Source organism: Aquarana catesbeiana, linkage group LG03, assembly GCF_042186555.1.
Source record: "Aquarana catesbeiana isolate 2022-GZ linkage group LG03, ASM4218655v1, whole genome shotgun sequence".
NCBI lineage: Eukaryota > Metazoa > Chordata > Amphibia > Anura > Ranidae > Aquarana > Aquarana catesbeiana.
Genome location: NC_133326.1, coordinates 627,810,109 through 627,827,691, shown reverse-complemented (window position 1 = coordinate 627,827,691; position 17,583 = coordinate 627,810,109). Strand labels below are relative to the sequence as shown.

At 49.3% G+C, this 17,583-nt stretch overlaps 2 protein-coding genes across 5 annotated transcripts in view; one reads left to right on the top strand and one right to left on the bottom strand.

Moving 5' to 3' along the window:
* EVI5L (ecotropic viral integration site 5 like) overlaps window positions 1–1,742 on the bottom strand; it is a 101,240-nt gene extending 99,498 nt beyond the window's left edge. For both annotated transcript variants that reach the window (XM_073622422.1, XM_073622423.1), the window contains exon 1: window positions 1,571–1,742. The gene's annotated coding sequence lies outside the window, so the exon portion shown is untranslated. The remainder of the gene's footprint in view (window positions 1–1,570) is intronic.
* LOC141133205 (C-type lectin domain family 4 member G-like) overlaps window positions 1,422–17,583 on the top strand; it is a 105,025-nt gene continuing 88,863 nt past the window's right edge. For 2 of the 3 annotated variants that reach the window (XM_073622426.1, XM_073622424.1), the window contains exon 1: window positions 1,422–1,551. In XM_073622426.1, the coding sequence (XP_073478527.1) occupies window positions 1,500–1,551 (52 nt within the window). In that variant the 5' untranslated portion in view covers window positions 1,422–1,499. The remainder of the gene's footprint in view (window positions 1,552–17,583) is intronic. The other variant, XM_073622427.1, reaches the window with a different exon arrangement.

Genomic DNA, 17,583 nt, shown 5'->3' with positions numbered 1-17,583 from the left:
ACCATGCTTGACTGTAGACAAGACACACTTGTCTTTGTACTCCTCACCTGGTTGCTGCCACACACGCTTGACATCTGAACCAAATAAGTTTATCTTGGTCTCATCAGACCACAGAACATGGTCCCAGTAATCCACGTCCTTAGTCTGCTTATCGTCAGCAAACTGTTTGCGGGCTTTCTTGTGCATCATCTTTAGAAGAGGCTTCCTTCTGGGATGACAGCCATGCAGACCAATTTGATGCAGTGTGCGGCGTATGGTCTGAGCACTGACAGGCTGACCCCCCACCCCTTCAACCTCTGCAGTAATGCTGGCAGCACTCATACGTCTATTTCCCAAAGACAACCTCTGGATATGATGCTGAGCACATGCACTCAACTTCTTTGGTCGACCTCTGGCTTTTACATTGGAGTGAGAGGAGAGGCGCTTTACATGCGCTATAGCGGTCGTAAAGCGCCCCAGTGTGAAAGAGGTCTTAGGGGTGTACTCACTTTTGTTGCCAGCGGTTTAGACATTAATGGCTGTGTGTTGAGTTATTTTGAGGGGACAGCAAATATACACTGTTAGGGTCAGTTCACACTGAGGCAGCGCGACTGCCTCAGGCGACCCAGGACACGACTCAGCGGCGACTTGCAAGACGACTTCTGTATAGAAGTCAATGCAAGTCGCCCCGAAAGTCCTACAGGAACCTTTTTCTAAGTCAGAGCGACGCAAATAGAAAGGTTCCATTGCACAGAACGGGACGCTACTTGTCAGGCGACTAGGTCCCAGTGTGAACCGGGGCTTACACAAGCTGTACACTCATTACTTTACATTGTAGCAAAGTGTCATTTCTTCAGTGTTGTCACATGAAAAGATAGAATAAAATATTTACAAAAATGTGAGGGGTGTATTCACTTTTGTGAGATACTGTGTGTATATCTATATATATATATATATATATATATATATATATATATATATATATATATATATATATCTCTATATATATATATATATATATATATATATATATATATATATATGGTGTAGGGAGGTAGGTATACACAGTGAGGTGTGTATATAGATAGATAGATAGATAGATAGATAGATAGATAGATAGATAGATAGATAGAGAGGGGTGTAGGGAGGTAGGTGGGGTATACACAGTGAGGTAGGTGTCTCAGGTGTGTATATATATATATATATATATATATATATATATATATATATATATATAGGAGAGGGTTGCAGTGAGGTAAGTACACTAGGTATATATATGTATATAAATGAGGGGTGCAGTGAGGTAGGTGTCTCAGGTATATATATATATATATATATATATATATATGGGGTGCAGAGAGGTAAGTACACTAGGTCTATAGACGATGCAGAGGGATGAAATGACAGCTCTCAGGGAGGGTTGATGATGTCACACACATCTGGATGCTCCCACACATGACGTCACGGACACACACTCCCAGGCTCTGCGCATCTCTCTCCCGGGGACGTTCAGTCCCCCAATGTCCTGTCACACACAGACGTCTCGTCCATCACACTGGGGACACACGGTAGGTAGGTAGCTTGGTCTCACCTATAGCCCCAGGCCCCCGCCGCCGCTGTCACGCAGCTCCACCCTCCCCGGGGCTCGACACCACCGAGCGGCGGAGGAATCAGACACACAGCATGTCCCCGCCTCCTTCTAACGTCCAATAGAGACGACCAATGACGTGGCAGGGTTCAATGGATTGATTATTACATTCGCCTATGAAAAGCCAAACCGGTGACAGCGGGACGGAGCCAAGAACGCCGCAAGTGCAACCAATCAGGGGTTAGAAAAGGGAAGCTGGGCCAATCGGCAAACCGCAAAATGACAGGTGGGCGGGATTTGACGAGGACTGTAATTGCAGTGGGGCTTCTCGACGAGCTCTGGGTCCTCTCCTAGCGTGCGCACTCCCGCGCCTCCTGTCCGCGTGCCCGCATAACCTCCGTCTGTACTGCGCAAGTGTAGAGGGTTTGTGTATCGCTCCTGTACCGGGTCACATGACTCTGCCACAACCACGCCTTCTTAATCTCGATAGAAAAAGAGGATGCCACTATCATCACCATTATCATCATCAATGTGTGACGTGTGCTTCCAGGCAGCAGTAATCATTCCCCTCCCATCACTGTGTGAAATATAAACCCCCACATGGAGCAAATAAAGGCAATAAATAGAATATAATAATATAAAACCATACATTGCAGTTTGCCAATCCTTTAACCACTTAAAGCAGTAGTAAACAATAGCAAAAATAAAAACCTGCAAGACAATGGCATAATGTGCTAGCATGCATCGCATACTAGCACATTATAAAATACCCACCTTGGAACGACCCCTTCCAGTGTTGCGCTGTCACCACTGAGAGGGCTGACATATTCCCCCGGTCTTTCTTCCAGGTTTGCGCGCTCAGGCTATGTGATTGGCTGGAGCTGTGATGACATCACTCCCACGGATGCACGTGGGAGCCCTCAGTTCCAGCAGGAAGCTCTGAGCTCCTGGCAAGGTATGCCGGTGTTCTGTCAGATTGACGTTCTTTCAGTGACGTACTGTGAGCGGCGCATGCGTTCCACCACTTCTAGGTTTGCCAATCTGACATTATACCTGCAGTCAGAAGAAGGCAGACATCTTACTACATCCAGCTACTTCTTGCATTTTAGAGTAATCTTAGCAATAACATACCCAGTGGCGGTGCGCCCCCTCTCTCTCCAGCCACCCCCCTCTATCATGAATCTATCCATGGCCGCCGCCGTCACCCCCTGTTCAGGCGTCCGGTCCCTTTTTTGGACACCGGGCGCCTGAATTACAGCAGCGGGGGTGTTTTTGAAGCACCTGATTAGAGTAATTGGCTCTAATAGACTTAAAAAAAATGTGAACTTGTAGCGCAAAGCATTGCACTTGCAGTCCACCCAGGTGTGTTAGAAAAGCAAATGAATATTCGCTTTTCTATCACTCAACCGCCTCTCCAGCAATCAGGTAGCACGGGTCTGATACCCATCACCTGATTGGCTGAAAGAACAGGCGCTGCGATTGGACACCTATTAGGAGGTGGGGAGGAGACACATGGAGGACACAGGAGCCGCTTCAAGATCCCACAGCTCACCGTCATCACCCGCTGCCTGACCCGCCACCAAGATAGGGTAAGTGGGGGGGGGGGGGTGTCACAGTGGCAACTTTTGATAGGCACAGTGACTGCATTTGATTGGCACTGTGGCTGTGTTTTATGGGCACAGTGGCTGCGTTTGATGGGCACAGTGGCTGCATTTGATGGGCACAGTGGCTGAGTTTGATAGCACAGTGGCTGCGTTTGATGGCACAGTGTCTACGTTTAATGGGCACAGTGGCTGCGTTTCATGGCACATTGGCGGCATTGGATGGGCACAGTGGCTGCGTTTGATGGGCACAGTGGCTGCTTTTGATGGGCACAGTGGCTGCGTTTGATGGCAAAGTGGCTGCGTTTAATGGGCACAGGGGTTGCTTTTGATGGGCACAGTGGCTGCGTTTGATGGGCACAGTGGATGCGTTTGATGGCACAGTGGCTGCGTTTGATGGCACAGTGGCTGCGTTACATGGGCACAGTGGCTGCGTTTCATGGCACATTGGCGGCATTTGATGGGCACAGTGGCTGCGTTTGATGGGCACAGTGGCTGCTTTTGATGGGCACAGTGGCTGCGTTTGATGGCAAAGTGGCTGCATTTGATGGGCACATTGGCTGCTTTTGATGAGCACAGTGGCTGCGTTTGATGGCACAGTGAGACTGCAATTGATGTTTTTTTTTCTAAATTTTTCAGTTTGTTTGCGCCTCCCCAAAAATTTTGAGCACCAGCCGCCACTGAACATACCTCACAACTTTTTGAGAAGGGAACGAGGGACACCTATTAGCAAAAGTATGTGGGCATAGGACACACCCCCTGCCACGCCCTTTAAAGGATAATTATACAAAAAAAGATTAGTTAAACCCACAAGGGCTTTTTTTACCACTACTATTTCTTTATATTGGCTTTTGAAATTTACAAATGCAGCAATTTAGAAATTGGATGAAAGGTTTAGCATTGAGAAACACTTTTTAAAAGATAAAAAGTGCATTTTATATATAATTATATAGATTAGACCAAAATGAAGGACACATAAGGAGGAAAGAGGGACTTTTTTCCAAATCAGGGACAGTTGGGAGCTATGAGGAAGGAGCCAGTAAATGTGTGAAGCGGCCCCTTCCTTGTCTTAATGAATAGACTCAGTGATCCGTACCAATCACTGACTCTATTCATTCATTAGTGAGGCATAGTAAACTTTTCCTATGTTTCAGTTTGTGAATGAATGGGAAGCTCTGTACAGAGCTATTCCTGTCCATTCATTCTGTGTTGCTGTGGCTGCAGCGATGGAGATTGAGGGCTGTGTCCTCAATCTCTTTTCTCTGCCTCAAAGGTGGAACATCAGAGGTCTGTTTACACCTCTGATATTTCCCCAAAGCCCTCCAATGGGGCTCCTAAAAAAATGGAAAAAAATAATATTGAAAAAAATATATGAATAAAAAAAAATGGTTAAAAAAATATAAAAACTACTGACACCAGTGACAGGAACTACCAGGGTCACAAAGGTCGCACTTGCGACCAGGCCCTGGCATTTAGCCACTGTGGCGGAGGTGGCCCGTGCACTGTTGGCGCACGGGCACCGCCCCCCCATCCATGCACCCAGCCCCCCTTCAGGATGCCGGTCGCATGGATTCCTATGACGGGGTGGTAGTTTTTGAAGCATCTGATTAGAGGCTCTAATAGGCTTTAAAATAGGGTGGGCTCAGGGCGCAGAAAGTGCGCTCCGATCCCACCCAATTGTGTGACAATAGCAATTGAATTTTTGCTATTTTCACAAATTAATTTTTGCAAATTTTTGCTATTTTCCTCCCCGCCAATCAGGAGGCAGGGCGGCAGATCTGTTTCCTGATTGGCCAAAGCGCCAGGCCACCCTATTGGATGCCTGGCGCTTAGGAAGAGGAGCGGAGAAGACGCGCTGGGGGAGCTGCTGCGGTAAGTCCCCTCTGCCAGAGCCGCGCTCTCGGGGGGGTGGATTCGATGCTGCCAGAGCCGCGGGGGTGTGTGTGCTGCCAGAGACGCAACGGGGGGTGCTGCCACCAGAGGCGCGCGGGGTGTGGGGGTTGGGTGCTGCCAGAGCTGCGAGTGGGGTCTGTGGGCTGCATATGATTGGCACAGGTGACTGCATATGATGGGCACAAGTGGCTGCATTTGATGGGCACAAGTGGCTGCATATGAAGGGCACAAGTGGCTGCATTTGATGGACACAAGTGGCTGCATTTGACAGGCACAAGTGGCTGCATTTGACGGGCACAGTGGCAGCATTTGATGGGCACAATGGCTGCATTTGATGGGCACAAGTGGCTGCATATGATGGGCACAGTGGCTGCATATGATTGGCACAAGTGGCTGCATTTGATGGGCACAAGTGGCTGCGTTTGATAGGCACAAGTGGCTGCATATGATGGGCACAAGTGGCTGCATTTAATGGGCACAGTGGCTGCATTTGATGGGCACAATGGCTGCAGTGGCTGCGTTTTATGGGCACAATGGCTGCATATGATGGGCACAAGTGGCTGCATATGATTGGCACAGTGGCTGCATCTGATGGGCACAAGTGGCTGCATATGATGGGCACAAGTGGCTGCATTTGATGGGCACAGTGGCTGCATTTGATGGGCACAATGGCTGCATATGATGGGCACAAGTGGCTGCATATGATGGGCACAAGTGGCTGCATATGATGGGCACAAGTGGCTGCATATGATGGGCACAAGTGGCTGGATATGATGGGCACAAGTGGCTGCATTTGATGGGCACAAGTGGCTGCATATGATGGGCACAACTGGCTACATTTGATGGGCAAAGTGGCTGCATTTGATGGGCACAATGGCTGCATATGATGGGCAAAAGTGGCTGCATTTGATGGGCACAAGTGGCTGCTTATGATGGGCACAAGTGACTGCATTTGATGGACACAAGTGGGCACAGTGGCTGCTTATGATGGGCACAGGTGGCTGCAGATGATGGGCACAAGTTGCTGTATTTGATGGGCACAAGTGTTTGCATTTGATGGGCACAAGTGGCTGCATTTGACGGGCATAAGTGGCTGCATTTGATGGGCACAAGTGGCTTCATTTTATGGGCACAAGTGGCTGCATATGATGGGCACAAGTGGCTGAATTTTACGGGCACAAGTGGCTGCATTTGACGGGCACAAGTGGCTGCATATGATGGGCACAGGTAGCTGCATATGATGGGCACGAATTACTGCATTTAATGGGCACAGTGGCTGCATATGATGGGCACAAGTAGTTGTATATGATGGGCACAAGTGGCTGCATTTAATGGGCACAAGTGGCTGCATATGATGAGCACAAGTGGCTACATTTGATGGGCAAAGTGGCTGCATTTGATGGGCACAATGGCTGCATATGATGGGCACAAGTGGCTTCATATGATGGGCACAGGTGGCTGCATTTGATGGGCAAAAGTGGCTGCATTTGATGGGCACAAGTGGCTGCATATGATGGGCACAAGTGGCTGCATTTGATGGGCACAAGTGGCTGCATATGATGGGCACAAGTGGCTGCATATGATGGGCACAAGTGGCTGCATTTGATGGGCACAGGTGGCTGCATATGATGGGCTGCATTTGATGGACACAAGTGGCTGCATTTAAGGGGCACAAGTGTCTGCATATGATGAGCACAAGTGGCTGCATTTGATGGGCACAAGTGGCTGCAATTGATGGGCATGAGTGGCTGCATTTAATGGGCACAAGTGGCTGCATATGATGGGCACAAGTGGCTGCATTTGATGGGCACAGTATCTGCATTTTATGGGCACAATGTCTGCATATGATGGGCACAAGTGGCTGTATATGATGGGCACAAGTGGCTGCATTTGATGGGCGCATGTGGCTGCATATGATAGGCTGCATTTGATGGGCACAAGTGGCTGCATATGATGGGCACAAGTGGCTGCATATGATGGGCACAAGTGGGTTGCATTTGATTGGCACAAGTGCCTGCATATGATGGGCACAAGTGGCTGCATTTGATTGGCACAAGTGGCTGCATATGATGGGCATAAGTGGCTGCATTTGATTGGCACAGTGGCTGCGTTTGATGGGCACAATGGCTGCATATTATGGGCACAAGTGGCTGCATATGATGGGCACAAGTGGCTGCATATGAAGGGCACAAGTGGCTGTATTTGATGGGCACAAGTGTTTGCATATGATGGGCACAAGTGGCTGCATTTGATGGGCACAAGTGGCTGCATTTGACAGGCATAAGTGGCTGCATTTGATGGGCACAAGTGGCTTCATTTTATGGGCAAAAGTGGCTGCATATGATGGGCACAAGTGGCTGAATTTGACGGGCACAAGTGGCTGCATTTGACGGGCACAAGTGGCTGCATATGATGGGCACAGGTAGCTGCATATGATGGGCACGAATTACTGCATTTAATGGGCACAGTGGCTGCATATGATGGGCATAAGTAGTTGTATATGATGGGCACAAGTGGCTGCATTTAATGGACACAAGTGGCTGCATATGATGAGCACAAGTGGCTACATTTGATGGGCAAAGTGGCTGCATTTGATGGGCACAATGGCTGCATATGATGGGCACAAGTGGCTTCATATGATGGGCACAGGTGACTGCATTTGATGGGCACAAGTGGCTGCATTTGATGGGCACAAGTGGCTGCATATGATGGGCACAAGTGGCTGCATTTGATGGGCACAGTGGCTGCATTTGATGGGCACAGTGGCTGCATATGATGGGCACAAGTGGCTGCATATGATGGGCACAAGTGGCTGCATTTGATGGGCACAGGTGGCTGCATATGATGGGCTGCATTTGATGGACACAAGTGGCTGCATTTGAGGGGCACAAGTGTCTGCATATGATGGGCACAAGTGGCTGCATTTGATGGGCACAAGTGTCTGCAATTGATGGGCATAAGTGGCTGCATTTAATGGGCACAAGTGGCTGCATATGATGGGCACAAGTGGCTGCATTTGATGGGCACAGTATCTGCATTTGATGGGCACAATGGCTGCATATGATGGGCACAAGTGGCTGTATATGATGGGCACAAGTGGCTGCATTTGATGGGCGCAGGTGGCTGCATATGATAGGCTGCATTTGATGGGCACAAGTGGCTGCATTTAATGGGCACAAGTGGCTGCATATGATGGGCACAAGTGGGTGCATTTGATTGGCACAAGTGGCTGAATATGATGGGCATAAGTGGCTGCATTTGATTGGCACAGTGGCTGCGTTTGATGGGCACAATGGCTGCATATTATGGGCACAAGTGGCTGCATATGATGGGCACAAGTGGCTGCATATGAAGGGCACAAGTGGCTGTGTTTGATGGGCACAAGTGGCTGCGTTTGATGGGCACAATGGCTGCAATTGATGGGCACAGTGGCTGCATTTTAAGGGCACAATGGCTGCAATTGATGGGCACAAGTGGCTGCATATGATGGGCACAAGTGACTGCGTTTAATGGGCACAGTGGCTGCATATGATGGGCACAAGTGGCTGCATATGATGGGCACAGTGGCTGCATATGATGGGCACAGGTGGCTGCAAATGATGGGCACACGTAGCTGCATATGATGGGCACAATGGCTGCATATGATGGGCACAGTGGCTGCATTTTATGGGCACAAGTGGTTGCATTTGATGGACACAAGTGGTTGCATTTAATGGGCACAAGTGGCTGCATATGATGGGCACAAGTGGCTGCATTTTATGGGCACAAGTGGCTGCATTTTATGGGCACAAGTGTCTGCATATGATGGGCACAAGTGGCTGCATTTGATTGGCACAAGTGACTGCATATGATGGGCATAAGTGGCTGCATTTGATTGGCACAGTGGCTGCGTTTGATGGGCACAATGGCTGCATATTATGGGCACAAGTGGCTGCATATGATAGGCACAAGTGGCTGCATATGAAGGGCACAAGTGGCTGCGTTTGATGGGCACAAGTGGCTGCATATGATGGGCACAAGTGACTGCGTTTAATGGGCACAATGGCTGCATATGATGGGCACAAGTGGCTGCATATGATGGGCACATTGGCTGCATATGATGGGCAGAGGTGGCTGCAAATGATGGGCACAAGTGTCTGCATATGATGGGCACAAGTGGCTGCATTTGATTGGCACAAGTGACTGCATATGATGGGCATAAGTGGCTGCATTTGATTGGCACAGTGGCTGCGTTCGATGGGCACAATGGCTGCATATTATGGGCACAAGTGGCTGCATATGATAGGCACAGGTGGCTGCATATGAAGGGCACAGGTGGCTGCGTTTGATGGGCTCAGTGGCTGCAATTGATGGGCACAGTGGCTGCATTTGATGGGCACAATGGCTGCAATTGATGGGCACAAGTGGCTGCATATGATGGGCACAGTGGCTGCATTTAATGGACACAAGTGGCTGCATTTTACGGGAACAAGTGGCTGCATTTTACGGGCACAAGTGGCTGCATTTGAAGGGCATAAGTGGCTGCATTTTATGGGCACAAGTGGCTGCATTTGACGGGCACAAGTGGCTGCATTTGACGGGGCACAAGTGGCTTCATTTGATGGGCACAAGTGGCTGCAACTGATGAGCACAGTGGCTGCATTTGATGGGCACAAGTGGCTGCATATGATGGGCACAAGTGGCTGCATTTGATGGGCACAAGTGGCTGCATTTGACGGGCACAAGTGGCTGCATTTGACGAGCACAAGTGGCTGCATTTGACGAGCACAAGTGGCTGCATTTGATGGGCAGAAGTGGCTGCATTTGATGGGCAGAAGTGGCTGCATATGATGGGCACATGTGGCTGTATTTTATGGGCACAAGTGGCTGCATTTGATGGGCACAAGTGGCTGCATATAATAGGCACAAGTGGCTGCATTTGATGGGCACAAGTGGCTGCATATGATGGGCACAAGTGACTGTGTTTAATGGGCACAGTGGCTGCATATGATGGGCACAGTGGCTGCATATGATGGGCACAGTGGCTTCATATAATGGGCACACTGGCTGCGTTTGTTGGGCACAATGGCTGCAATTGATGGGCACAGTGGCTGCATTTGACGGGCACAATGGCTGTAATTGATGGGCACAATGGCTGCATTTGATGGGCACAGTGGCTGCATTTGATGGGCACAGTGAGGCTGCAATTGATAGGGGGGGGTTCAGTGTTTTTCAGTTTGGTTGCCCCCCCAAAAAATTTTGAGCACCAACCGCCACTGAACTGTGGGGAAGTCCCAGTCAGGGGGACTTAACACGGTTTCTTGCACCAGGGCCCTGAAGGTTCTAGTCATGCCTCTGGTGGTATATTTTACACACCCAAAAGGAGCACTTAAAGTTGAACTTTAGTCAGAAAATTAAGTCCTGCTAGATGACTTCAGACTGGCTCCTTTTGCTGGTATAACTATGTAAAACATTACAAATAAGGCCTCTTTCACATGAACGATCCGTTCAGGTCCGCCTGTCAGTTTTTTAGGCAGACCTGAACGGACCCTCCATAGACCTCTATGGAGCCTCGGATGTCAGCGGTGACATGTCCGCTGACATCCAAGCCGCTCCGATCCGAAAAAGTGTAACGGAGGAAAAACCTACTTTTCCATCCGATCCCCCATAGGGGAGAGCGGCGCTCTGACAGGTCCGTTGCTGCACATGTCATCTTCCTGCTCAGCGAGGATCGGCGGAGTGATTCCCGTTGAGCAAGCGGATGTTCAAGGGGCGGATCATCACAGATCCGTCCCGTGTGAAAGGACCCTAATGCCGCGTACACACGAGCGGACTTTCTATCCTACTTGGTCCGGCACACTTTCCGACGGACTTTGTCCGCCAGGTGCGCCGGACTTTAAAACGAACGGACTTGCCCACACACGCCGGGATTTTCCGGCGGGCTAAGTCCGCCCGTCTTTCCGACGGACTTTCGCCGGAGTTCCGGCGGACTTTCAGAATGAACGGACTTGCCCACACACGGACAAGTCCGTTCATTTTGAACGTGACTCAGGTGCGACGGGACTAGAAAAGGATGTCAATCTTGCCGCTTTTATCGGCTAGATTGACACCTTGCGAGCCCCGTCGCGGGGCATACCAGGCCCTTAGGTCTGGTATGGATTATAAAGGGGAACCCCGCTACGCCGAAAAAACGGCGTGGGGCCCCCCCTAAAATCCATACCAGACCCCGATCCGAGCACGCAGCCTGGCCGGTCAGGAAAGGGGGTGGGGACGAGCGAGCGCCCCCCCCCTCCTGAACCGTACCAGGCCGCATGCCCTCAACATGGGGGTGGGTGCTTTGGGGGAGGGGGGCGCCCTGCGCCCCCCCCCCAAAGCACCTTGTCCCCATGTTGATGAGGACAAGGGCCTCTTCCCGACAACCCTGGCCGTTGGTTGTCGGGGTCTGCGGGCGGGGGCTTATCGGAATCTGGGAGCCCCCTTTAATAAGGGGGCCCCCAGATCCCGGCCCCCCACCCTATGTAAATGAGTATGGGGTACATGGTACCCCTACCCATTTACCTAGGAAAAAAGTGTAAGTAATAAAACACACCACACAGGTTTTTAAAATATTTTATTAAACAGCTCCGGGGGGGGATCTTCCTCCGGCTTCGGGGGTCTTCTTCCGGCTTCGGGGGTCCCTCCGCTTCATCTTCTCCCGGCGTCCGGTTGGTTCTTCTCCGCTCTCCGGCCTCTTCTCCCGGTGTCGCAGGTCTTCGGCCGGCCCCTCCGCTCTCTTCATGTAGCTCTATTGCGAGCGGAGGTCCGGACTTCTGGGCTTCTGGGCTTCTTGGCTTCTCTTCTCTTCCCCCAGATGTTGACACGACGCTCTCTCCGGCTGGACTGGTCTCTGAGGGCTGCGTTGTGACTTATATAGGCGGAGACCCCGCCCCCATATGATGTCACAGTCCTTGGGCATGCTGGGACTGTGACGTTTTAGGGGGCGTGGTCGACCACGCCCCCTAAAACGTCACAGTCCCAGCATGCCCAGGGACTGTGACATCATATGGGGGCGGGGTCTCCGCCTATATAAGTCACAACGCAGCCCTCAGAGACCAGTCCAGCCGGAGAGAGCGTCGTGTCAACATCTGGGGGAAGAGAAGAGAAGCCAAGAAGCCCAGAAGCCCAGAAGTCCGGACCTCCGCTCGCAATAGAGCTACATGAAGAGAGCGGAGGGGCCGGCCGAAGACCTGCGACACCGGGAGAAGAGGCCGGAGAGCGGAGAAGAACCAACCGGACGCCGGGAGAAGATGAAGCGGAGGGACCCCCGAAGCCGGAAGAAGACCCCCGAAGCCGGAGGAAGATCCCCCCCCCGGAGCTGTTTAATAAAATATTTTAAAAACCTGTGTGGTGTGTTTTATTACTTACACTTTTTTCCTAGGTAAATGGGTAGGGGTACCATGTACCCCATACTCATTTACATAGGGTGGGGGGCCGGGATCTGGGGGCCCCCTTATTAAAGGGGGCTCCCAGATTCCGATAAGCCCCCGCCCGCAGACCCCGACAACCAACGGCCAGGGTTGTCGGGAAGAGGCCCTTGTCCTCATCAACATGGGGACAAGGTGCTTTGGGGGGGGGGGCGCAGGGCGCCCCCCTCCCCCAAAGCACCCACCCCCCATGTTGAGGGCATGCGGCCTGGTACGGTTCAGGAGGGGGGGGGGCGCTCGCTCGTCCCCACCCCCTTTCCTGACCGGCCAGGCTGCGTGCTCGGATCGGGGTCTGGTATGGATTTTAGGGGGACCCCACGCCGTTTTTTCGGCGTAGCGGGGTTCCCCTTTATAATCTATACCAGACCTAAGGGCCTGGTATGCCCTGCGCTCGCCGCAATAGGAAGATTTGTTTTTCCTATTGCAGCGAGCGCGAGATGCAATACCATCCCCTCGTGTCGTATTTGGTCTGTCGGACCAGCCTACACACGAGCGGGCTTTCCGTCGGACCAGCACACACACGAGCGGACTTTCCGCCCGAAACTGAGTCCGACGGAAAGATTTCAAACATGTTTAAAATCTAGGTCCGGCGGGCTTTTGGGAAGAAGTCCGCCGGAAAAGTCCGCCGCCGCCCACACACGGGCGGATTGTCCGGCACACTCTGGTCCGCCGGACCAAGTATGCCGGAAAGTCCGACCGTGTGTACGCGGCATTAGTGTCTTTACTGTTTAAAATTCAGCAGAACATTGTTTTTACACTTTGCTCTGCACATGCTCAGTTGTTTTCCATTTTTAGGTATTGCTGAGTTTGTAGAGGCCGATCTGACAGCCTTAAAGCGGAATTAAAACCTCCTATCATCCAACTGCCATGATGCTGCAGATGTGATCAGTTATGACACCAGCCATTTGATGGTTTGACAGTTTGGTTGAGGACACAAGCAAATGTGACAGTTTGCAATCCCAGCATTCCAGGAATATAACAGTGTTTTTAAAACCGTTAAATCGATGGGTTTAGATGCTTTCTGCTCAGGGGCTCTGGGCTTCAGCAAAATGGCAGCCTCTAGCAAGAAGAAACAGCTTCCCTGTCCTTGCTGAAGAAAATAATTCCCACAACATGATGCTGCCACCACCATGTTTCACAGTGGGGATGGTGTGTTCAGGATTATGTGCAGTGTTAGTTTTCTGCCACACATAGAGTTTTGCTTTTATACCAATAAGTTCAATTTTGGTCTCATCTGACCAGAGCAGCTTCTTCCACATGTTTGTTGTGTCCCCCACATGGCTTCTCGCTAACTACAAACAAGACTTCTTATGGCTTTTTTTCAGCAATGGCTTTCTTCTTATCACCCTTCCATAAAGGCCAAAATTGTGGAATGCACGACTAGTAGTTGTCCTGTAGACAGATTCTCCCACCTGAGCTGTGGATCTCTGCAGCTCCTCCAGAGTTACCATGGGCCTCTTGGCTGCTTCTTCAATTAATGCTCTCCTTGCCCGGCCTGTCAGTTTAGGTGGACAGCCATGTCTTGGTAGGTTTGCAGTTGTGCCATACGCTTTCCATTTTCGGATGATGGATTGAACAGTGCTCTGTGAGATGTTCAAAGCTTGGAATTAACCTAACCCTGCTTTAAACTTCTCCACAACTTTATTCCTGTCTGGTGTGTGTTCCTTGGCCTTCATGATGCTGTTTGCCCATTAATGTTCTCTAACAAACCTCTGAGGGCTTCACAGGACAGATGTATTTATACTGAGATTAAATAACACACAGGTGGACTATATTTACTAATTAGGTGGGCCCTCTTAAGTCATAAGAGGGCCAATGAGAGCTGCAGAGCTGGAGGTGTGTCTCTGTGTAAATCCAGGAAGTGAACAGGCAGCAGCTTCAGCTGCCCACATTTAAAATGATTGCAGCCAGACTCAGTGGATGGAGATTTCTGCAGCATATTTGGCAAGTACAGAATCACAGTCTATATAAAATAATATGCAAAGTGCAGTGGCGTCTCCAGCTTTCAAATTTAGGGGGGCACATGGGGGGACAGGGACAAAAGTAGGGGGGCAACTATAAAATGCATATATATATATATATATATATATATATATATATATATATATATATATATATATATATATATATATATATCCTGGGGCCCTTTACTACGACCCCACAACGGGCCCTTTCACATGTTCTGCAGTGAGCTCCCTTCCTACTGTATTGGGGTCCCCCAGGGTGGCAGAAAACAAGAGATATATGTCACCAGCATATCAAGAAAATATAAGGATCCAAAGCAGTGGGAGAACTATCAGGGTTGCAAAGGTTGTCTTGCCTCCGGGCCCTGGTGTTCTGCCACTGTGGGGTTCCCCAGCCTCCTCTTGCTGTCCTGCCCCTGCTATTGACAGCTCTGGTCTGGCATCTCTTGGAATTTACAGGCTGGTCCTCCTGTCCTAAGGACGGGAGAAATCAGTCTGTTTTTTCAGTAACTGAAAGTCCTGGTGGAGTCCTTCCTGCAACTCGCTCTTCTCCCTGCCAATGAGGATGCAGGGGAAGGAGCAGATCAGGCGGCCGTGGTTGTGTGAACGCTCGCATTATGCAGTGTCAGCGAGCAGGGGAGGGGGGAGGAATCACCCGCAGGAGCTGACTGGGGACTCTCTCCCTCTTAGACATTGATTTTTTATAAAAAAAAAAAAAAAAATTTTTTTTTTTTGGGGGGGCACATGGTGGGGCACAGCATAATGTTGGGGGGGTCAGGGCCCCCTCTGGCCCCCCCCTAGGGTCGCCATTGGCAAAGTGGTTGGAGGGAAGCTTCAGAATGGAAAAGATGTTTTTTATTACAAATTATGTGAGCAGACTGCAGTCCCTCTTTAAGCTCTGCGGCCTGTCACATGACTACTGTGATTGGCTGTCGCATCATTGGGATTCCATCCCTCCCAATCATCACTAGAGAAGCGGGAGCTGCCTATGACCCTTGGTCACTGTGGTGGGAGTGTGCAGTGAGTACGCTCTCAGCACACAAACATCAGCTGTCCATAGACATGTATGCATGGCATGTGGTTGTTGAAGCCCACCCTATCTGCTGCCGCAAATATGCGTTACATGGGCAGCAAGAGGATAAAAAGCAGTCCTTGAGCTTCAGTCAGGTGATTTTGCTGCAGGCAGGAGGAAGCATGTCCTCAGTCTCCTCTCCTCCAGGGATTAGATTGCACTATTGTCATTTTGTAGCAGGTCATGAAGGGAGAGGCTGCAGTGGTGTTAGACATAAACAAATACAGCCAAAAATTGTACAGGCACCAGGATTTACAGGACTGTGCCATCTCTGAGTCAGCATCTGAATTTAAGAAGCAGATATTGATCCCAGATAATTCCTGAACATAGATAAAAGAAAAGAGAAAAGCCAATAGAGGCATTGTCAGAGGGATTCCTGTGATCTCTGGGAGAAGTATTCCCCTTACACATCACTTAGCACTTAATATGAAAATAGAGATCTAATGCCAGCTCCATTTTATCTTCTAAAAAAGATTTATACACCAAACTTTTTTTAATTTTAGTTTTGGATAGTATAGATGAGATGTCTCCGAACTTTTCAGCCTGAGGACTACATTTTATATTTTACAAATATTCGGGAGCCGAACCAAATCAATTTGAAGAGTGAATGAATCCATTTTAAATGAATACATACATTTTACTTGAAGGTTTTTTTGCAATCTGCATGATATGATTTAGTACAACTAAAAAAAATAAACCTCTGTAAAATAAAGCAAAGAAAACTGAGCCCATCTGAGCCCCCTTTCATCGGAGTCCTTATCAAAGTCCCCCTTATATTGGAGTTCTACATGAGAGTTTCCTTTACATGAAAGTACCACCACAAATAAGAGTTTCCCTGACATTCCTCCTTACATTAGGGTCCCCATCAGAACCCTCTTACATTAGAGTCCTTATCAAAGCCCCCCTTACATTAGAGACCTTATCAAAGCTCCCCTTATATCAGAGTCCTACTTACAGTGCCTTGAAAAAGTATTCATATCCCTTGAAATTTTCCACATTTTGTCATGTTACAACCAAAAACGTAAATGTATTTTATTGAGAGTTTATGATAGACCAACACAAAGTGGCACATAATTGTGAACTGGAAGGAAAATGATAAATGGTTTTCAACATTTTTTACAAATAAATATGTGAAAAGTGTGGCCTGCATTTGTATTCAGCCCTCCTGAGTCAATACTCTGTAAACCACCTTTCACTGCAATTACAGTCACAAGTCTTTTTGGGGATGTCTCTACCAGCTTTGCACATCTAGAGAGTAAAATTTTTGCCCATTCTTCTCTGCAAAATAGCTCAATCTCTGTCAGATTGGATGGAGAGCGTCTATGAACAGCAATTTTCAAGTCTTGCCAATTGGATTTAGGTCTGGACTTTGACTGGGCCATTCTAACACATGAATATGCTTTGATCCAAACCATTCCATTGTAGCTCTGGCTGTATGTTTAGGGTCGTTGTCCTGCTAGAAGGTGAACCTCCATCCCAGTCTCAAGTCTTTTGCAGACTCTAATGCTGCGTAGACACGAGCGGAATTTCCGTCAGGAAAAACTTGGATGGTTTTTCCAATGGAATTCTGCTCAAGCTTGCCTTGCATACACACGGTCATAAAAAAGTTCTCTGACCGTTCGACCGTCAAGAACGCGGTGACGCACAACACTATGACGAGCTGAGAAAATGAAGTTCAATGCTTCCGAGCATGCGTCGAATTGTTTCCAAGCATGCGTGATTTTTTGGACGTCCGAATTGCATGCAAATGAACGCATTTTCAGATAGGAACTTTCCCCGACCGAAAAATAGAGAGCATGCTCTCAATCTGTTGCTGGCTGGAATTCCGCCAGCAAAAGACCAATGGAGCATACACACGGTTGCATTTTCTGACAAAAAGCTCTCATCAGTGTTTTGCTGGCGGCATTTCCGATCATGTATACGCGGCATAACAGGTTTTCTTCTAAGATTGCCCTGTATTTGACCAGCTTCCCTGTCCCTGCTGAAAAAAAGCATCCCCACAACATGATGCTGCCACCACCATGTTTCACGGTGGGGATGGTGT